The sequence below is a fragment of the Calonectris borealis genome, chromosome 2 (assembly GCF_964195595.1).
Source record: "Calonectris borealis chromosome 2, bCalBor7.hap1.2, whole genome shotgun sequence".
Lineage (NCBI taxonomy): Eukaryota > Metazoa > Chordata > Aves > Procellariiformes > Procellariidae > Calonectris > Calonectris borealis.
Window position 1 is genome coordinate 58441050 of NC_134313.1, and position 21793 is coordinate 58462842.

General features: G+C 41.1%; 1 protein-coding gene across 1 annotated transcript in view; it reads right to left on the reverse strand.

Annotated features, from left to right (window-relative positions):
* Positions 1-356: 356 nt before the first annotated feature.
* PIEZO2 (piezo type mechanosensitive ion channel component 2) overlaps positions 357-21793 on the reverse strand; it is a 177841-nt gene continuing 156404 nt past the window's right edge. Inside the window, exons 39-54 of the mRNA XM_075144509.1 lie at positions 20947-21339; positions 19320-19578; positions 18634-18816; positions 17963-18215; positions 17089-17221; positions 16489-16636; positions 16160-16374; positions 13877-14035; positions 12363-12510; positions 9691-9879; positions 9159-9251; positions 7863-8035; positions 5798-5914; positions 3695-3774; positions 2162-2342; positions 357-1279 (exon numbers count right to left, since the gene is read on the reverse strand). Of these exons, the coding sequence (XP_075000610.1) occupies positions 1027-1279; positions 2162-2342; positions 3695-3774; positions 5798-5914; positions 7863-8035; positions 9159-9251; positions 9691-9879; positions 12363-12510; positions 13877-14035; positions 16160-16374; positions 16489-16636; positions 17089-17221; positions 17963-18215; positions 18634-18816; positions 19320-19578; positions 20947-21339 (2977 nt within the window). The 3' untranslated portion in view covers positions 357-1026. The remainder of the gene's footprint in view (positions 1280-2161; positions 2343-3694; positions 3775-5797; positions 5915-7862; positions 8036-9158; positions 9252-9690; positions 9880-12362; positions 12511-13876; positions 14036-16159; positions 16375-16488; positions 16637-17088; positions 17222-17962; positions 18216-18633; positions 18817-19319; positions 19579-20946; positions 21340-21793) is intronic.

The following is a 21793-nucleotide window of genomic DNA, read 5'->3' on the forward strand; positions in this document are numbered from 1 at the left end:
AAAAAAAGCCCATCTTGGATGTAAAAATGTGACTTGGAATATGTAAACATTTTCATATACCTGAAACACTGGAAGAAGAATATCAGCTAACAGCAAAACAATGGTTGCCTTAAATCATCGAAATGGGAAAAAGCATGTCATGGGGAGCAGAGAGAAGCACACACTATTCAGTCTTTAAAGGGTTATAAGAAATGAAGTAGCTCCTTGGGTCATTGAATTCACTTTCTTTTCTCATCTAATGGAAAGCAGTAACTTTGAAGAGAACGGCCCAGCAGAACACCCCAATAATTCACCATAATTATTCTAGCCATCAGTTAACCTTGACGAAGTGTCAAGTTTCAGTTGCTTTTTTTTTTCCTGAGAAAAGTCATTGATGTTCGGTGGAAAAGTCTTCTGTGACTGTACAAATAAAATAAGGCATTTAAAGAGATTGTTACTTGTTTTCTTTTTGCTAAGAGAGGCTTGTCCACAGTGTCCTTTGTACATCAAAACCTCTGCTTTTCTACAAATGGGTATGGCTAGAATGTCTTCAGTTCCCACTGCGGCCCTGGGTCTTGGGTGTCCTGAAGGCTAGTCAGCGTCCCATTACTGTAGCTTGAAAGTCAGTGATGTACAACAGCATATTGCACAATCCAATCTGTATGGCTCCAGAAAGGGTTAAGAAGGTACACTGGAGTCATCTGTGGGTTCACTCCTTTCTTTTCTCTTTAAGTTGTAACGATCGTCTGGAAAATTGAATTAGCCAGACAAAGATGCAAACTTTTTGTTGATTAAATTACAAAGCAGTCCCCAGATTGTAGAGGAGTGGCACATTAAAAACAACAAATCATCCAACCTTCTTCACTGTTGAACCTTAATTTGAAAGGCAGCATGGATTCCTAAGGCCGTAGCTTCCAGGACTCCTTCAGTGAAAAATCATTGCTACCTAACTATAAAAGGCTTAGCTCTTAAGAGAATATTGTGCTTTTTTTTTCCCTTTAAAATTCAGATGAAATCAACTTGATTTGCAGTGTGACACCAAAGAGATCAATTAGTTTTTTCCCTAGTCCACTTGATCATAGTCTCTGGTGAGCGATACAGGAATATTAGTTTGGCATACAGGTCTTCTTCTAGTTCCAGTTCTCCAGTCTCTCGCACTAAGAAAATGTCAGTACACAACTTCAAGATTCGGTCTACATTGGGTAGCTCCTCAAACATGATGGAGTGAGAGATCCCACTGAAAAATTCACGGACGAACTTCCCTATCACCAGGACAACCGAGGCATATAGTCCCATGATGCTGAAAAGAAAGAAAGGAAAGAGTTCAAATCGTGCCTTGAAAAAGGGTCAGCCAAGTGTGAGGGAGCTCACCTACACGGCTAAGTGTGGTCTGTCAGCTGAGTGAACATTAAGTTCTAATTAGGATCTTGTTTCTGCTGTGCTGTAGGATGAAGGAAAATGAGGTCTCTTCAAACACCACAGAAATCTGGGAACATAAACAGCTGAGGTTGCTGACTTAAATGGTTTAACCCCAGTCACTGACGGTCTCGCGTCCTGTCTGCTACGGCTTGGAAGTCACAATGGGAAATCTCACAACTGCTGGCTGCTACAGGCAAATGATCTGTCAGCTTTCATATCTGATATTTTTTATTAATGTACATGGAACTGGTGACAGACTAACGTTTACCTGTCCTCCCCAGATAATCCTCCTATGAGGAGTTCTCCAAAATCATGCCAGAAGGGCATATCTCCCGGGAAGGCTCCTGCCTTCCGCTGTCTGTGGAGATGTATTTCATGATTGTTTCACACCCACTCTGGCTACGAGATTGGGAAGGTTTCCAAAATTGGGCAGAGTTTGGGCAGAACTTAACCTGTAGCTAAACTAACATCTTTTGAATGATTTTACTTCAATAGGAAATCGGTGCGAAGGGTGCTTCTGCCTTTTTTCCCTCTGGAGAGCAGGTATCAAGGGTAATACCATTCCTTACAAATATGAAGCCTTCTATAGACAACATTAATACACAGGAATTTGAAAATCTCACAAAACCCTTTTTCAAAATGTTGTAATGTTCAAACACTACAACAACAAAAAAGAAATAAAACCCCCAAACCAGCAAATAAAGTCACCCCTACTTCTATCTTATCTACGATATTTTAATTTTACGTAAAGGTTCCTTCTTACCCATAACCAGCCAAGAATCCAAGGCTTGGTGGACTGACTTTATCACTGAATATGAAGAGTTCAAGACTCTCTTCAGACGTTTTGTATCTTTTTCCAAGCTGATTCAAAACCCACCACTCACGAACTCCCTCATCGGACACATTTTTGACCAGGGAAACCGTAATGTTTTCCCATCTGCAGTCTATTGAAAAAAAGAAATGTTAATATATATACCAAGAATTGCAAAAGTCAATCTGTTTTGAGTCATATACTTCAAACATCTGCATGACAAAACGACTGAGCAATGTAGGAGTAAATGTTCGTTATAATTCCCTTAAAACGCATTTTACATTATTTCTGTACAAAAGTATAATATCTAGACTTCTGTGGTTTTCCTTCTGCAAATCTCATCTGAATGTGCATTAAATAAATAAAACGTTTCATATCACCTACATTTTCTCCTGTACAACTGTCAAATCTTTTCAATATTTTCAGGCCAAAGTATCAATGACAGTCAGCATGTCTGCATTTCAGGCCTAAAGAAACACATTTAACCTGGAGGGATAGTGGTCAGCTTCTGTATGTCAAAGTGAAACTATCACTGTCAATCATTTATGTCTTGGTATAAAATATGTTATTCTCTTATATCAAAAAAAGCTTACTATCCTATTATGCATACTGATCACACAGACAGGAGGTGAACTCTGGCCCTCCCGATTTCTGGAGAACGTACATTAGCAGTGTATACATTAAAGCCTTTTTGAAGAATCTCAAATTAAGAGTTCTTTAGGACAGGACCTGACTAATGACAGTGAAGCACTCGTAACTTATTGCTACTCATAGAGCTAGGTTCAGCCTCAAGAATTATTTTTACCAATTAATCTAATCACGCTCACTGATCTTTGAACAGTAATGTACTACATAATACAGTAATGTACTACATAGTACTACTACTATGCCCGAGCACCAAATTTAACCTCTGTTAAGCAAAGTGTTCTTAGATAAAGACTTGTTCCTACTCTTCCAACACAACAGGTTTTTCACAGGCGCGTACATGCACATGCGCGCATGTATTCTGTACGTCTCTGAGTACCTGCATGCATTCTGACTCGGTAACAGCGCTCTGAAATTCAATGGTTTATCTAAACTGGATTCTTTGTAGCCAATAAGGAAGGAATTGCTAAAACAAAAAGCATTCAGTGTCATTATTTCAGCTGAGGAGCTGCATTTGCAGACATGCAGCACTACCGACTGTGGTAAACTTGTCGTCACTTCCTCAGAAAACAAGGGAAAGCAGTTCCTGAAAGCAGACTTGAAGGAAAGGAGCCGGGCTTCATCCTTAGAGTCCTTACTGTTAAATACAAAGCTAAAATGCATCCAGATGCATTTTTCTGCCTTACACACTATTATCTCATCTTTCCTCAAGCTTGCAGGCACCAGGTAGAAACCATTTCAGCCTGAGGTGCCCCATAACAGCTCAGCGAATGTGCGAGTGTGAGTGCTGTGTTGCACTTCTTTCAGCCGTACTCTGTTTTCCATGGTCTGGACACATACCTGTCAATAGCTGCTTTATGGGTTTTGCCAGAGAATCGCTGGGAGCCTTGATGTAGTACGGGTACACCGTCTCTAACGTTCTGGAAAAAATGAGAAAGCAAATATTTCATATTTTTATACCTCTAAAATAATTTAGAAATACCTAACAGGGCTATACACAGTTCCCAGTAATTCTTGGCTTAAGCTATGATTTTATAGTGTTCAGATGTCACATCTGAAAGTTAGCTGGATTTATTAACTATGTTCTGTCAGTACTTCAGCAGGGAGCTCCATCCATAATGTCGCCATTCACACGCCATGAATCCCACACACCTGGGGCACGTGTGATTGCAAGGAATGTAGACTTCATATTTTGTTCCCCTTTTTAACAAAGCTGCTTTTATAGTCAGCTATATAAGCAGCACAAAGAAAGGCAACACATCACCGGTAGTAAACAAGCTAGAAAAATATGGAGCTAGAAAAATATGTGGTGAGAACAGTTATTACTTCAGAATTGCAAGATGTTTCGATAATAACACCTGAAAAGAGTGAGAATTTTTGCCAGAATCTTTTGCTGGGAAATATTTTCACAGTTTGTAGGAGGATTTCAAACTCAAAAAGAAAGATGTTTGTAAAAGTTCTTCCATTGGACTCAAAATTAAATCACCTTAAGCGGGAATAAATTACCAGCATCCAGAGAGAGACATTTCATTAAAAGCAGAGATACTGTCCTAACTTTTTCCTCAAATAACTGAAAAATTATAGGGAAGGGAAGCTCTCAGGGAAGTCCTGTGACACTTTGCTAGATTGCATACGCCAGGCTGAGGAATAACAGAGCTGACCAATTTAAAATCCCTCCTGATCACTCCAGGAGGCCCAAAAGATAGGTAAGAGCTCAGCAGCTAAGTTGGCCCAGCAAAGGTGGTGGCAGAAAGCTCCCTGCTGAAGTAGTCAAATGGCTACTAGCTGCCACAACCATTTTTCCTTTATGACAAAGTAAAAAAAGCTTAAATCAACAATATTATTGCAACACAGGCAAATGCAGGTGTATCTTCTATGTTACTGCTTGCCTCCTGCAAAGAGAGAATTACGAATGAATTACCTCCTCCACAAAAGAGCAAAATCTACCCTCCTTGGCACTATGTCACCTTAGGAAATATTCCCGTATCTTCACACAGCAGAAAAGTAAGAGAGGCGTAAAATATTTTTTAAATGCAATGATCAGATGTGCAACAGCAGTCTGGATGTACAAGTGTGCGTGGGTGCAGAAAAATAGCTGTGCGTGGAAAAGACAAATCTCATTTCCACCTACTAACAGATATGAACCTCTCAGAGTGTTCGCTATCCCAGTTGGCCTCAGCTTTAACTTTTCAACTCTTGTGGCCACAAATCAGATCAGGTGGCCTTCAGGGATGACGTGTTGGCTTAGCAGTGTTTAGAGACTACTGCTGTAAAGTAATCCCTAGTGAGCAGGCGGAAGAGGAAGAGCCAGACTCCTTTCAAATCTAAAAGGAGGCACCACTCCTGTTAATGCTATAAGGCTATATCCATAGAATAATGTTTGATATTCATATGAAGATCATGCTCTTTCTGCCTTGCAAATTTCCATTACAGGAAAAGGTCTGATGTCAGAAACGACTGCAGATGTTACCCTTTGACTGCAGTGATTTAACACTTCCTTGCCAATCTAATACTATTCAAAAATAACAATGAGAAATACAGTCTGGATGGTTATTTAGAACAAAAAAATCATCAATGCAGCATCCTCACATCAAGTTGAACTGAAGTAACTCAAAGGAGAGTTTAACTGTGAATATAGTGTAATGAATTTGTGCTTATCCAATAAATGAAAGAAAAGTAACTAATAGCTTCACCATGCTTGTTGGTGGTGTTCCAGTGTTCATGGTCTTCTCAGCCTACATTTATCATACGAAATAAGCTTTTACTTTTAATGTTACTATTATGTGACTTCAATGCTCTTGGTCTCTGTGAACAAGGTTCCAAAGTTATTAGAGGAGGATAGATGGGCAGACAAAAGATACAGTTGCACAAGCCTGACCTCCTTAGGAGATCAGGTTTAAAAAGGGAAGGTTTGCATATAAATAGGCAAAGAAAATAACTTACACCTTTTCCAGTTCCTGTCCAGACATCATTGTAGCAATATCTCTTCTGGTGTTCTCTGGTAGGACAAAGGTAAGTTTATCTGATGCTATTTCGGCTTTGGCACCAAGGGTGAGATTTCTGTTGTAAGGAAAAGGGAAGACACATTGTCAACCTACCATGAGAGCATAACCTAAACACTTCTCTGCTGAACGCTAGAACTAGTTGTCTAACCAGTCTAACTGCACTGACCCTGGCTATCCCACTCTTCGCTAAAGCAAGCATCATGCTACCTGTAGCTGAGATGGTGTGTTTTCCCATGGAGGATATGTAGCAGCCTTAAAGGTGGATTTTTCTACCTGGCTATCCCTTTGTATGTATTACAGGACAATGAGGACAGATTAATAAAATTTTGCTCATTACATCAGTCAAAACAGAATGGGAAAGGGAGCATGCCTGCTCTGACTTCAGGCAACAGGACCGTCTGCGTTACCACACATCTGTGCCAGGGCAGCTAAGGATGCTGCAGTCAGCTACAGCTTCCCAAAACCCCACCTCAGCCCAGCAGAAACATGTGGCTAACGGACTGCTAGGACCCCCATGCCTCCCCCGCGGGTCTTCGCGCCAGCTGCAGAACACAGCTGGGGCAGGATCAGCTTCCGCACAACGCCTTGTGCCATGCCCTGCGGTCGGCACGCAGCAGCTGGCTGAGGCAGCTCCTGGGCTGCTGGGGGCTGCAGAGAAACGGCCCCGGCAGATGATGTGCAAAGGCAGAAGGCGCGTACGCGGCCTGAGTGACACAAAAGGCTCATCTTACAGCTGCGTGTCGTCTCCTGGCTTAGATGAAAGACGGCAGCTTCTCCTTACGGAGAAAAAGTGGAAGGTCACTGTGGTAAGGCTTTATCACTTTCAGTCATTCACGGTCACAATGTTATCCACAGGATATAATGTGAGGGTGAAAAGGTCTCTGTCAACTAGTGTATGAATGTTTGTAGTTATGCAAGCATATGGGCAAACTGAGTAGCAGCATTAAAAATTAATGTAAGGTTCAGAAATGATGGAGTGATGTAATTCACTAGCTAGTATTGTATGCTTCCAGGAAAATAAGGGGCGTCAAATAAAGTTGAATTAAGGGTGCAGATTCATTACAAGCCTATTTTTGACTGTGGAAGGACTGAGCCAGCACGTTCAGAGCTCCCACAGCAATTCAGTTGACCTGCTTCTTGTGCACAGTCTTTTGCTGAGGATTGCTATAACAATCCAGCGTCTACTTCCAACAAAACAGGTAGATATCGGGGCTGCAAAGGTACTTTATTTCCATGGAGTGATGACTTAATTCCAATTTAATCCAGCAGTCTACAGGGATCCCAGCTGGCAGACGGTAGCCGACAAACCACCTCGGTGACTGGGTGTGCTCTAGCCTGCATGCAACTTTTTATACTCTAGGCTGTCTCTTGCAAAAACTTCATTGTGAAGTAATAGTTCGCTGAGGCCAAAGGAACCACAAGTAAAGAGGCAAAGGTCTCGAAAAATGGATCTGTGCCATTGTTATGCTATTTGCATAACAAAGGCTCTGAGTATATGTGTATTTAAAAAATAGTTTGTGTCAGTTCCAGACTCTCTTAATAAGAGGGCCAAGCACCTCTGTTTGTATTTCCTCATAGTTTTTCAGTCTTAACTAGGTCTAAGTATTCAGTTTCCGTAAATGCTAACAAGGTTGTTGTTTGGGGCAGTTTATTTGAACGTCTAAAACTGGCTAAAATTTTCTTACTTTTTCCTTCTTACTTCCCCTCAAGTCCCATTGAAACTCCAAAGTCCCATTGAAAACTCTACCCTGCCTTTTTAAATAATGTACTTGGAAGTGGCTCCACTTCTTTTTTTATTTTTTGAGAACTGCAGGCAACGAATGTTTTCCTGGGTAACAAAGGTCACTTCTCTCTGTCTCTCTCCCTCCCACTTTCAGGTTTTTTTGTTCTGCTGTACAATAGAATTTGCTGAAAAACTAAACCAAAAATGCAGCATGGAACTGTTCTGCTGAGCGAATGCTTGGCAGATGATCCATCAACCTCATAACAGCCATGTTAATTACCTTTGAATGCTCCATGAAAGGACTACAGTGAACTCAGCTGAAAAATCCAGCAGTCCCTGTATCATTTTTTCTCTACTGGGAGGGCTAATGGTCCATAAAGAGTTTGAATTTCCCTCTAGATCTGCTAGAGTTATATCTTCTTTTCCATAGCCCTCTAGAAACTGCAAAGCAGCCTGTAGGTGCAGAAGGGGAAAAGAAAATTTCAGTGTGGTGATACTCACAAGACACACAGCCACATTTCCCAGTCAGGCAGAATTGTAAATGTTTCATTAATTTTAAGTGCAGTGGTTTGCACTGATTGTTTTCCTCAGGTACCAAGTGGGGCTTTAAATGGGAAGGGGAATAAAGTATAGCTGAGCTAAGAAGGCAAAACAAAAATGGCCCTGCTGTTTCAAGAACGATGGCCATGTAGGCCAAAGTGAGCCTGAAAGTTCATCAAGTAAACTCTGTAAAGTCTATTTAAACTTAAGTTAAAATTTTACTCTGTGTTTTGTTAAGCATCTTTCTGCATAGAAAGATGTCTGCAAAGGATGAGGCCACTTGAAACTGGTAACTTCCAAAGTGTATTAAGATTACGATACTACTGCTATAAATACATGGGCTATTTGGTAGGATCTAATATCAAAAAATGTTAATTCTTGAACGGGCTAGAAGCAAGCACTTCTTTTAAAGTTTTATCTGATCAAACCCCAGTTACTTTAGTAATGCAACAGCTTCTACTAATTACTCATCTTTTTCCTGTAGAAACTTGTGATAACTTTGTGCATGTTGCACCATAAAATAGTGAGACTATGTTTAAATGTTTATGAAGTTTTTGTCATTTGTCAAAACTTTTCTAAGCCATACACACCTTCTTTTGACAGCACCACATCTCCTCACTGGGAGGTGCAAACTGTGCGTCTATAGGAATGAGCACTGGGCTTAAAGATGCCAACACTGTTGTGTCCCCACAGCACGTTTGTTTTGGCAGTACACCAACGGCATCACGTCTCCTGAAGGTTTGTGTCATTTAGAGGGGAGGTTTTTATTCAGGCAACAGAACAACTAGGGATTCTGTCTTCCTTTATTTTTGCAAAGATGTCTCGATTAACAGTAACTTGTCTCACCATAACCCAGCCCTGCCCTGACAAATGATCTATCCGAACCTTTACTCGTGCAAACCTTCTTTATGGAAACATCTTCCAAATAACGGCAGTGCTTCTGACAACTTATAACTACACAACCAAAACTCACAAAAGGCCTCCATGGAAACACGCACACATTTTTAAGTAATGAGGTATTCTACATTTCACTTACAGTGTTACCCCTATAGCTTCCCAGAAACGCATTGAAACCAGTCTGATTCAAATCCTTGAGCTGACTCTGTTGAGCACTCATTGTAAAAATAGGCTGGGAAACAAAAGAACACACACTTGTCACATTTACTTCGCATCAGCTGCTACATACACAGTACAGCATCCTGTGAATCACAGTCCAAGACAATTATGGCACTCAATTCAAGAAGGTTATGATCTTATTCCACTGAGAAGCAAGCTACCTCCAATTATCTTGTATTTACCATGTGGACCTGTAGGCAGTTATCTGAGTGTACCTGGTGTAGGATAATTTATTCAGATTCCACTGCCAGTAGGTTCTGGTTGCAAATGAAGATAATATTTTACATCAGTGATAAACTAACATGTTTTTAAACCCAAATGGGATCATTTGTGTGAGCTTGCCTATCTCTTGCATAAGGCAGGCGAGTTCAATTCAATGAAGGAAATAAGAAATAGCGCGAGGAAATACAGTGCAAAAACAGAGTTTGCTTTTAGTCTTTCTTCTTTTTTACCTGATAACCTCCTAGAGTTATTGTGATTGATACATCTAGAGGCTTGTTGGTGATGCCTGCAACAGATTTGATTAAAGACATGAAGAGCAGTGGGAACCAGACAATACAAATCAGCAAGACGATAATCATGCCACCCATTCCATACTTCACAACTTTCTTTTTCTTCTGGCCTCTTGGTTGGGGATATCTCTGCAAAAGCAAACAGCAACATGGTAATGCCTCTTCTATCAAAGGTACACTTGGTATGATTTGATGGGTGAATATATAACGATCTTAAGGCTTCCCATCTTCTGTGGTAATTTGCTACCCATTGTCAGGCCAGTTATTTTGAGATTTTTACCTGCAAAGACACTAAACTTCTGGTGACAACAGAGAAAAGTGCCAAATGAACCCATATCAAGTGTGTGTCTGGTGTGAAAAATATTGTAAAACTCTGTCGTTTTGATTCTTCACAACCATAAAGAAGGGAAAAATTGGGTAGGGTAGTTTGAATTTTTTGTCTGAATGAGTGCAAGCTTGAACTCACAGGAACCAAAGGTAAAATAATAGCATCAACAGTGATACAACAATTTGTTCAAAAAAATGATATTGGGAGTGACCCACTTTCTTGTATTTGTCCTTCCAAAAGGTTTTATCTCAAAGCTCCTTAAGGCAGAATTCCTCTCATAAAGCTTGAAATGCTGCAAACTGTATTTCAGGGGGAAAAAAAAATTGTTTGCCAGCAATTGATATGCACTATCAGTAGGATTGTCTGATATTGCACTACCTCCACATTCATTTCACGCCTCACACACAGTATTTCTAAGAGTTGTTCACAGGCTTGATCCAATCTGTTTCTAGTGAATGCCACACCAACTGCATTTAAATAATGTTTAAAGTTTTGTTGCTGTTCCTAAAGTCTTGACACTGCTGATGTAACATCCTTCCTCTTCTTAGCTTCTAAGACCAAAAGTGACTTTGCTTTTATCCTTCTCTTTTCAAAGCAGGTCACACAGTATGTCTGTCCTGTCTTATCCATAATTCCCGCCCTGTGTTATTGGCCTCATGATTGAATACTTCAATAGCTTCACCATCCTGTAAAATGCCTTACCATCACTGTCATTTGTTTTGGTGTATTCCCTTATAGGATTTAATTCCACTCAGTGTTTTAGGATCCTGTCTTTCACGCACTGCATACTGCATGTGCAAAATAAAGATGCATTGTATTGCACTGCACCTCAAATACATGCCAGGAATCTGGCTTTCAGGAAATTGTTCTTGCTTTACAACATGAATCCATAAAGCCCTAGGAGAATATTAAATTTGTAATACAATGCTATATTTAAAACAAATTAGTTACTTTTCAAAAGCAGTGTATCGAGTCATTTGTCTTGCACTACAGAATACTGTTTTCATTAAAATATCATATCAAGATCACCAGGGATATATTATTTGTCTGTATGAGATTAGTTCAGGCACCTTTAATGATGTTACAGAACAGCTCAGAGAGCCTCTAGCAGTCAAAGCACTTAGGCATACCACTCAATGTGAGAGAGAGACAGAGAGAATCAAAGTACCTTGAACAACAAGGTGCAAGTCATGAGTAGTTATTTTGCTACATGGCATTAGCACACACACGCTAGCTTAGATGTGGAAATCTTCCCATGCCAGATCTATGTTACATATAATGCAGAGTGATCCTGTTGTAGCATAAAAAAATGCAGTGAGGTGGACAGTCAAAGTGGAACTGGATTATTATTTCTCTGACTCCTGAAGCCTCTGATGACACTCCATTCATGGCAGAAATGGAAGTCATACAGAAAAAGTCTATATACAAGATTTGTGTGCACTTCAGCTCTGAGTTAATCTAAGCGACATACTTGGAAAGTAATTGCCATTAAGACACAGGATTATAATAAAAGTAGGAATACGTCAGTAACACTTAAAAATACAGCCATTTCATTGCAGATGTACAATTTCTGACTGGTTGGGTCACTCTTAAAAGAATGCTTAATTTCTTTTTCAAATTGGCAAAATAAGCAAGCATATGGTTGCAATCTTTGTAGCGGCTATAAGGAATCCAGAATTTGCAAGTTTAATTTGAACTGAAGCTTAAATGATTTAAAGAGACTGAAATTTCAGTCAGACAAATGGTGGGTTTATCTGGCCTGCAGTTCAGTTCTGGATGTGCGGGGACTCTCCCGAGATAAAGGAACCAGCTGAATTCCCTCTGCGGTTACATGAACCAGGTGTCCCTGGGACCTACACCGTGGAGGCACGAGCTCTTCCTTCCACTGACCTTTCTCTTCAGCTACAGTTTCCCTGCTACTGCGGGTTACTCATTTACTTGTTAAGGACAAAGTGAGCCTGTGTGAATACCAGGACTTTCAACCCTGGCCTTGAAACTCCGGCATGCAATTAAGCTCGCAGGCGCATGCTTTTGGAGTTCACGTTAATGGTGGAAAAATCAGCTAGGCACAAAAAAGAAGCCATTTGAAATTTCACTTGCGGTGACTGCCAACTAACATAAAGTACCCAATAGTCTGAATATTTCTGAACATAAACACCAGGTGTATCTTCTAACAAACTGTCTTTATGGTGGATTTCCCAATTATTTAGGGACTCATGATTATTTCTTTTCATTTCTGCATGGGGGAGAGGAGGCCTGGATCACTCATATGGGGCTTCCTTACTTTTTCTGACTCTCGCCAACACTTCAGGATGAATATATGAGCATAGATATCTTCAACACAGATCCAGCTGGAAAGACTGAGAGTGGTATCAGTCCAAACCCAGTCCATTACTGCTCTCAGCTCGGTCAAAAACGGAACGAGGCGGAACCTGGAGGGACACCACAGCAGCAACTCGTCAGAAACGGGGAGATCACATCAAACAAGCACAGTAAGTGTGTATGTAACAAGAGGGAGAATTAAACCAATGTTAAAAGACAGTTTCATGGGAGATTTTGCAAACACAAATACAATCATATCCTGAGATTGCACAGCTAGTACTGATGTTTTGGGGGTGGTATCTTTTGCTTATGTTCCTCTAGATCTCCTTGTCAGGCCATAAACATGCTTTTGTATCATTATGCCCCATAATTGTGATTGAGCCACTGATGGAATGGTACTAGAGAGACTTTCTTGTATCCCCAAATTCCTCTGACATGGGAGCGGAGCAGAGGAACATCCTTTCCACAAGATGGTGGGAATTTGTTTTATACGTCCTTACACCAAGTGGTGCACGGCTTCTTTGCGGTAGGTGGGCAGTCCTCAGCTGCACATGGAACTGGGTGTTATGACTCAGGATTAAGCAGCAGAAGAAGGTGGGCTAACAGGAAACCAACATGCACATAGCAGCTGTTCAAAGTGCATCATTCCCTTTACTAGACCCACAGGTTTCTGTTTGGCCAGGTCACAAAGACTATTTCATGAGAAGAAAGCTTTCTTCTGTAACTTTTCCTACTGGAATGCAACAACCTCATACTGAAAATATTGGGAAAAGGCTGAAATTATTCCAGCTTCTCTGTGAAATACGTATATGCTTTGAACTGGCTTAATCACAACATCATGGTAACAGCATAAGTGGAGGGTGGGGTATGCCTCCTTAACACCACCTTTCACTCTGAGGTGACGCTGTGCCTGTTACCTGCACTAACACTCCTAACTCCTGAAGACTTTCAGATGTGCAGCACTTCTCAAAAGATACACAAAGGAAACATTTTTTGATGCATAGCTCTTATTTCTCATGTGTATTGTCCTTCACTTTATTCTTCTCACCTGCTGAGGTAGAGCCTGTAGACCTGCTCCAAAGATCTCTTTGGGATTTGATGCCGTATTACTTATCAGGACTGCAGAGCAAATAACATTACCTGTTTTCTAGCACAATGCGTAGCCCCTATCTCTGTTCACAGAGGTGTTTTCTTAGAAGTGTTAAAAACGCCTCTTCCATAGGGGCCTGAATGGCTGACTGGCATGTCAGGCTTCTGGATTCAGAGTGGGAGACTGATTTTTCTGAAGTTTGCATTCCTGAAATTTATTTTTTGTGGACTACAGGGGACATATGGCATATACAGAGTGTGCTGTGCAAAATTTACTGTCTCATTTCCAGCAGCCTGTGAAGAGAAGTCATGAATAACCCCAGCATCTCCTGATAACAGATCCTTATTTCACAGAAGAAAGGAGGAGGGCAGTAGGTCTAGACTTACCCTTGAAATAAGAACAGGTTGACATAGTTATAACTTTTTGTGAGGAAGTTGCCAAGAACACGAGTTGGATATCCGCAGCGTATCTGATATGCTGATAAGCCAAAATAAACACATTTCACAAAATACCAGAGCTGGGCAACTGTGTTCTGGCTAAATTTCCTGTAATGGAAAAGACAGATAAAGGAAAATGATGAGCTTTGTATCCGTGTATGACCAAATTAGCTTGAAATGTTTTGTGCTCCTGGCAGTTTCCCTTTCCTGAGATCCTGTGAAAAGCCCTTGGTTTCTGACCCTACTGCAAGGTTAAAACAGTATTTGAAAGACGTTCGATGAGAAAGTCTATAAACAGCATCTGTTGTCACCTCAGGGTCACAGGGGAGAGATTGGGAATAGGCTTCCCGAAGAGTGAGGGCTCTGGGGCAGTGCCCTCTCCCTCCAGATGCTAGAGGGGCCTTGCTGCCCAACACAGGCCAGGCTGCCCTAGCCCCCAGGACGGCACACCCCTCTGTGAGCCCTGGGTAGACACTGCTCCTCTTGGCTTTTCAGAGGGCTGACATCTGGACTGAATCTAGGCAGCTTTAATGGCTATTTGTGTTTGTTCACGGGGGCACCTCCAAAGTCGTGAACTCATACAGGCATTTAAGCTGGAGTGACCTCTGAAGATCATCTTTTTCACCGTCCCCTGCTTGAATCAGGTCTAATTACACCAAATTGTTCAGGGACCTGTCCGGTTGAGTTTTGAATATCTCTGAAGATGGAGACCCCACAACCTGTGTGGGCAACCTGCTCCAGTGCTCGACTACTGTCATGGTGAAAAGATTTTTCATCATATCTAATCGGAATTTCCCTTTTTTCCAGCTTGTGGCCTCTTGTCCTATCTGAAAAAAGCTTAGCTTCTTCTCAATGCCCTCTTAATAGGTAGCTGAAGACAGCTCTTCACTTTCTCTTCTCCAGACTGAACTAACCCTGTTCCCTCAACCTGTCCTCACGTGTCATGTGCTCCATCCCCCTGACCATCTTGGTGAACATGTGCCACTTCTGACTGCAGTTCAACAGCATGGTGGAACTGCAAGAGATGCCTCATGATGGACAGGATTTGTGAGCCAGACATGATCCAATATTTTCAATCCTGCAAAACTATTTTCATTATGAACTTGGCAGGGGCTTTTAAGAATCAGCCTGACTTAGAAGGAATACAGGAGGTTTCAGATGCAGATTTGAGATTAACAACTTGATATAAATTTCATAAAAGCACAGAAAAAGTCAAAACGATTTTATTGCCTTTCAAGTGACCAAATCAAGCCAAAAGTTTCATATCAATTTTCAATGCGCAGTAGATAGGAGATCCACTTGAAAAATGCATTTTTTTTTCAAATTGGGGCGCAGTTACTACTGCACTGAGGAAAAATAAAACATTTGTTTTTGAGAGGAAGAGAGACCTTTCATTCTTTCTTTACACTATGCACCTATTTTGTTTTTTCCCAGTAAAATAACTTGACTGTTAACAAAGTGTCATGTGCCCAGGTGACACACTCCATTTCCCTGTAGAGTCAATGGAATGAGGTAAATACTTCAAGGCAATTTAAAGTCCTAAGTAAGCGGGGAGTTAGACAAGCACTAGAGAGGGAACCTTAACACCTCTGCAGTGCAGACTGAGGTGATAACTGCCTCGAGCCATGCAATGAGAAATGTTAAATTTGGGGTGTGAACCTGACCAGGCATGTGATACAAGATTTCACGCAGCAGGTGATCACCTCCACATCACCTCCAGAGCCATGTGGCAGGAGCAGGGGAGGAGAACTTTTGCTCTTCAGAAGAGACATGGGTTTTGGACATTCCTCAGTCTAAGGAGATTTAAATCCACAGTTCACATGTTCCAGGAAAGTGCTAAATTGTAAGTTACTGTGAGAGAGACGTTTTCTACTCACTCTTCTAAACCAGCGTGCAGCAGTCTTGGGAGCAGGGAACTGAATCAGAGGCCAACATTGTCTCAGCTGAGGGCTCTAATCACTCGATTACAGGCAAGTTCTCTTTCACCTGCTTGCATTTTGGCCTAAGTTGAGAATATTTCTGTACATACTTACAGAATTAATTCTTTCTCAAACTTATGTTGGCCACAGTTATTGCTGTGGAAAGGCACTCCAACATTCTGCTTAGACATGAGACCAAGAAGAAACCTGTTCATGATTCCAAAGCTTAGCTATAACCATCTCAAATTTAAATACAAACAACTTGGTAGAACATCAGTATTCAACCCATATTGTCTGATTATAAGGGTTATACCTTTCTGTCACTCCTGGCAAGATAAAGAACATCCAGAAATGTATTCCGAAAACAAGGATGACCTGGAAGATGACCTTTCCCATGACAGTCTTTTTGAGGTACAGTGCTCGATCTACCACCATGGTACCAAACTGAATGAGCACCATCACCAAAAATGCCTCCGGGACCTGGTCCTCTGATAATGAAGAGGTGATATCTGCTGCTGCAGAGTGTTTCTGAAAAGGAAAATATAACAGAGTGGTCGAGGAAGGAGGACACTCACATGATACTTAGCATCTACAGCATGTAAATCCTACTGAGGATTTACAGATAGATGCCTCGTGACATACCCCAAAAGCCCAAAATCCAAACACAATGATGATGAAGTCCACTGTATCTGCGAGGAACATCAGCACATACACATCAGTCACCGCACTGTAGTCTGGATGAATAAGATTGTAGAAAAACTGTCTGATGGGCACATACACCTGGAGAGTCCTAAAACAACATAGACCGCAATGTGATTTAACAACACTGTAACTTGCACTAAAGAAAAGAACGGCTGGGTGTGATACGATTAATGTTTCTAAAGATATCTAAGATGCACTCTAACAGCCTTCACAGGGCTTCACAGACACCAGTCCCTTGTTCTGATTGCTTCTAAACCACTGTATTAGCATTTGTTCAGGAGAAATATACATAGCCAACCAAGTTCACACAGGATATTTAGCTTTTTTATCAGGCAGAAGCTACTTGAACAACTGCTGATTTGTCTGATGTTCAGCTGGTGGGACTTAGAGTGAAAGCATTTGCACACAATGAGCTGTATGCATACCCATTCATCCCCTTGAATTAACAGTAGTAGTAACCTGCTCTCTTTAAAATGCTGTTTTACCGCTTTACTGTTTGGAACCTCCCCCCAAACCCACACAACTCCTCACATTGCTCACTTTTTAATTGTAAAGGCCTTGGCTTTGATCATTTGTTCTCGAAACTTTTCCATAAGAAGCTCTTTTCTAGATTTTTGCTTGATGCTTAACACACTGCTTCCTTTCTGACTGCTGTTTCGTGTACTGGTACTTCCTGAAAAAAAAAGGAGGGAAAAAGAAGCTAATTCAAAATCAAAGTTTAAATACAAAAACTAGAAAGTAATAAACCTCGAGACTTCCATCCCATATATGAGTCCCACACTTGAAAGAATCTTTGAAATGAATTCTTATGCTTTTTTTCCAATATGAGAAAATCTTGAGAGCATCCGGTAAAGGTTTAATCACTGGCAGATCAAAACTTGATTAATAACTATAAGAAGAGAAGACTAGCGATAAAGGCAAGTATTTGATTGATCTGACTCAGTTATCTCAATTGGTAATATATACATTCAGGCTAGAGTAAGCCCTTCCTTTTTACAAGATGGGAAAGGTAATCTGTTTCAATATACCTAATCAAAACTTTTTCTCATTTCAAGTATTATCAAATGTAGATATGAAAAATACATATGCTTTGCATTCCCTCTAGCTAGAGATTATGCTGAACCAGAAATTCTGGATCTGGGCCACACTGAGCATTCCTTTCCCAGCTTTTGGATAATGTAATTTTAAAAAAACAGTGAATCACAAAGTATGACTCTCCATTTGAACTTTAAGAAGGCTTGGAGTGTGTTCAAACATGAAGATACTTTGGTTCATATCCTATTTCCTCACTGAGAAGCAGCAGCATTCAGTAGCCTCTGGGATCTCCACAGCAACCGGCACAAGGTTTCAGCAGGATGATCCTATGGGAAATGAACGTTTGCTCTTTAAATTTCAGAAATGCCATGACATTTACCTCTCTTAGATCTGTGTGAGGAGAAGCTGGACCTGTGCGAAAGCTGTGATATGCTGCTAGAGCTCTTCCTCCTGATGGCGGTCTGCTGCTCGGGGAAGTGGACATGGATGGACTCCACTGATGCCGCAAGATTGACAGATTTCAAAGAGGCAGAAGAGTCTCTCCTACCTCCTGTCAGAGAGAGCTCATCGTCAGTATCCTCTTTATTACTGGAGCTGTCCCCTTTCTCATCTTCATCCCATAATCCATGGCACTAGTGGAAAAAAAAGAGAGCATTTCAACCTTGTATTTCTGTCGCAGTATTTATCACAGGCATTGCTAAGCTCAGTCATGTGTTCACAAGGGGGAAGACAAATTCCTTGTTTTGGGATATCGTAGAATCATAGAATCACTTAGATTGGAGAAGATCAAGTCCAACCGTTAACCTCGCGCTGCCAAGTCCACCACTAAACCATGCCCCTAAATGCCACATCTACACGTCTTTGAAATACCTCCAGGGACGGTGACTTAACCACTTCCCTGGGCAGCCTGTTCCAATGCTTGACAAACCTTTCGGTGAAGAAATTTTCCCTAATATCCGAATGAGTGACTTTCCTATATCACATAAGTGACTAAAAAAATTAGAACTAAAAATTAAACATAAAATAAGAAACTACATGAACTCAGATTACCTTTAAAATGGATCTGTGGAAGAATAAAGCAAGGAGCTGAACAAGATCATAGTGCACGTAACCCTCTTTCTTCTCAATGCCAATAATATTGGGTGGATGGTAAGGTTTATCTTTTGTGTAATCCACATATTTATTCCAAGGAAAGAAGCCAAACTGGAAGAAGTACTTGATGACAATGGCCACCTGTTCAGAAACACAACACACTTGGGGTGTGCATGGCAGATATAATAGCCTCGTGACATTAAGGGGGGAGAAATATGACTACTTTGTCAGTTTTATGAGAAGATAAACAAGCATATTCATTGCTATAGAAGGACAACTGTTCACATTTCCTCAGTAATAAAAGTCAATCAACATTTACCAACAGATGATGCTCAGTGGTACCTGAGATACTAAAAGCAGTGTATACTGTTTCTTGATTACCAATTATATAGTGGCTTTTTGCAAACAGTCTGTTCTTGTGATAACTGCTTTACCTGCCAGGAAGAATATTGCTCATTGCAATGAAGAAAAACACAAGACCTTTTCATACCACAGAAATTGCTGAGGACTTTAGCAAATATTTATATTAATATGAAGGGCCAAAGGCCCCTCATCATAGAGATCAAAAACAGAAAAGAGACTATGCAAAGCTTACAATTTAACTTTTCTGTGTTAGACATGGGGTTACAAAAACAGCAGCATACCTCAGTGTAGACAATGGCTGTCATCCAGAAACGTTTGCTTGGCCGAGGAACAGACAGCATGGCCCAAAGGAATATAAGGATGGGAAGCACCAGGGTTATCATGGAGGCAGAGATCATGTGGTTAAGAATGATCACAAAATAGCACACCATTTCTGACCGGGCCACCAGCGTATTGTACAGGGCATAAATAAGAAGCAAGACTCGAGGCTGACCAACATAGAACTTCTCTGACTCCTCCAGCTCGTCATCATGAAACATCCTGTGAAGAGCAGAGTACCGTAAAATGAAATGAAAATTAATTTCACAAAGGCTGCTTTTTAAATTGCTACTATTTTTCCTTTTGAAAAAGTAAAAAATTCTGCTACTGAGTTCAATGGAAAAAAAAAAAAAGATGGGATTTGGTATTATAATCAAATAGCCTGACTCTAAGCTCAGAAAACAAAAACTTCAGGCAAAATAACTAGAAGCACTGTTCTGCTGTTTTTTAATTTACCCAGAGAGTTGGCCTGGCCCAAGAACTTCTACAAGCACCGCTTTCTTACAGTTGTCCAACCAACATATCTCATGTAAATCACACCGTGTTGATGTGGCCCTGTCTGGATTCATATCTGATTTATCAACACAGATGGAAATTTGGAGAAACTCCAGAGGTCCATCAGGAGATGTATGTTATGAATAGTCCTGTGACATAAGATTAGAACATAATAAATACCCTTGAGCATTAGATGTGTTCAATCTTCTCCCCTTTGCCCAACTCAGATAAATATAAAAGGCAGCAAGAAATCATTATATGACTTTCACATAGATTCACAATTCTCTTTGCTTTTCATAAAGAGTGGCCTGGCCTGAGAAGAGATCTCACTGAAAAGCAAAAATGACTATGGAAAACCAGAAGAAAATTCACTGCAACTACAAAGTCAGATCTACACAGCCTCTCTCTCTCCAGATGCAGTCAGGCTAAAAGGCATTTCTATGGTTTAAGATTTTGTCCTTGCATTCGGGGAAGCTCTCCCCTAGCTGAGTGAGGCCAGAAAGCAGAGGAAGAAGAGCAAGCGGCACCATCACCACCTCAGTGCTGGTTGCGCTACTGAGCAGTGTCTGAGGGGCAAAGAGGGGACGGACCATCCTGTCCCTTATGAAAGTACTTAGCAAGGTGGTCTCTCTACATAGCCCTCAGCTCCTACTGGCTTAAACAAAAACTCTGCCAAAGGTCAGAGTTTCCCTTATAGCAACCCAAAATAATTAAAGGAGAAACATTTTCCCAGATAGCCCTGGAGGAAACTTATTTGAAATCACAGCTGCCTGGAGAAGAGAAGCCCTCTCCACAAGGAATATTTAGAAAAGCCCTTGACCCCATGACAATTTCAGCACAGAAATCCGATGCTAATTGGAACAATTAGCTATGGTATCTGGGGAGAAAGTGGAGATTCTTTCCAACATGAATTTGAATAATTTTAGAAATCTGTAATTAGAACAACTGCACAGGAAATGAGCTTCTTCCCTTAAATCAAACTTAGCGCAAGGTCTGTATCAGAAACTGTAGGCTAGTTCTGAGACAAGAAACCCAAAGTAATGACAAAACTTCACAGACTGGGACAAACAATTTTCCCCTGATGAAGATCCTTACTTGTTCAGAAGCAGCTCACTAGCCGTTAGCTCGTGCGTCAATGGAGGGAGAATTGTATCATTAAGTCTGTCCGTCCGACTGTCGTCTGGGCTCACCATCATGAGGCTCTTACCAGCTGAGTCATCTGGGGAGCCAAAGGGAAGGTGTTCAAAGCTGACAGCTTTGCTGTAGGAAGGTGGAGCTTCTGCATTGCTATCCACAGTGGAGTACAATGGCACATCGGTATCAGGAGTATATGCAGCTCCTTCTGAACCCAGGCTATAATCTTCCACCTCCTCTTCCTCTGGCCTTGATGCAGAATGAGCTCCTTCCTCTTCATGCTCCCCTTCTACCTCCTCAATGGTTTCTGTCGTCCCCTGACGAGAATAGAGCATGGTGACCTGCGTAGGTTCACTGTTGGGGATGGACGAAGAGAGAGAGTTGAGGTTTCCAAGGCTCACCATCAAGCGAAGTTTGTTAATTGTACCTTTACGCAGACAGCTGAGCAACCCCATTGCATTCCCAGGCCTTGAAAGTTCATATAATCTGGTAGAAAATATATCATCATGATGTCCTCTTACACAGATGGACCATCTGGGTCTATCTGCCCCCAGAACGATGTCCCAGTGAACTCACAGTGATTCGCTATCGTTTTCACACCAGCAAAGGACAAATTAATATCATCATCAAGAGAAACTACACTAACTTTCTGAAAGTAGTTCAAACACTTTCTGGCCAGAATCAGGACTTGCTATTACATCTATTTAAAGCATGCTCCATGGTGAATGATAGGCAGCCATGGGGTTCCTTCTAAACAAGGTGCTTTTAACAACCACCATATGGGTTCTGTATACAACTGGAACAGGAG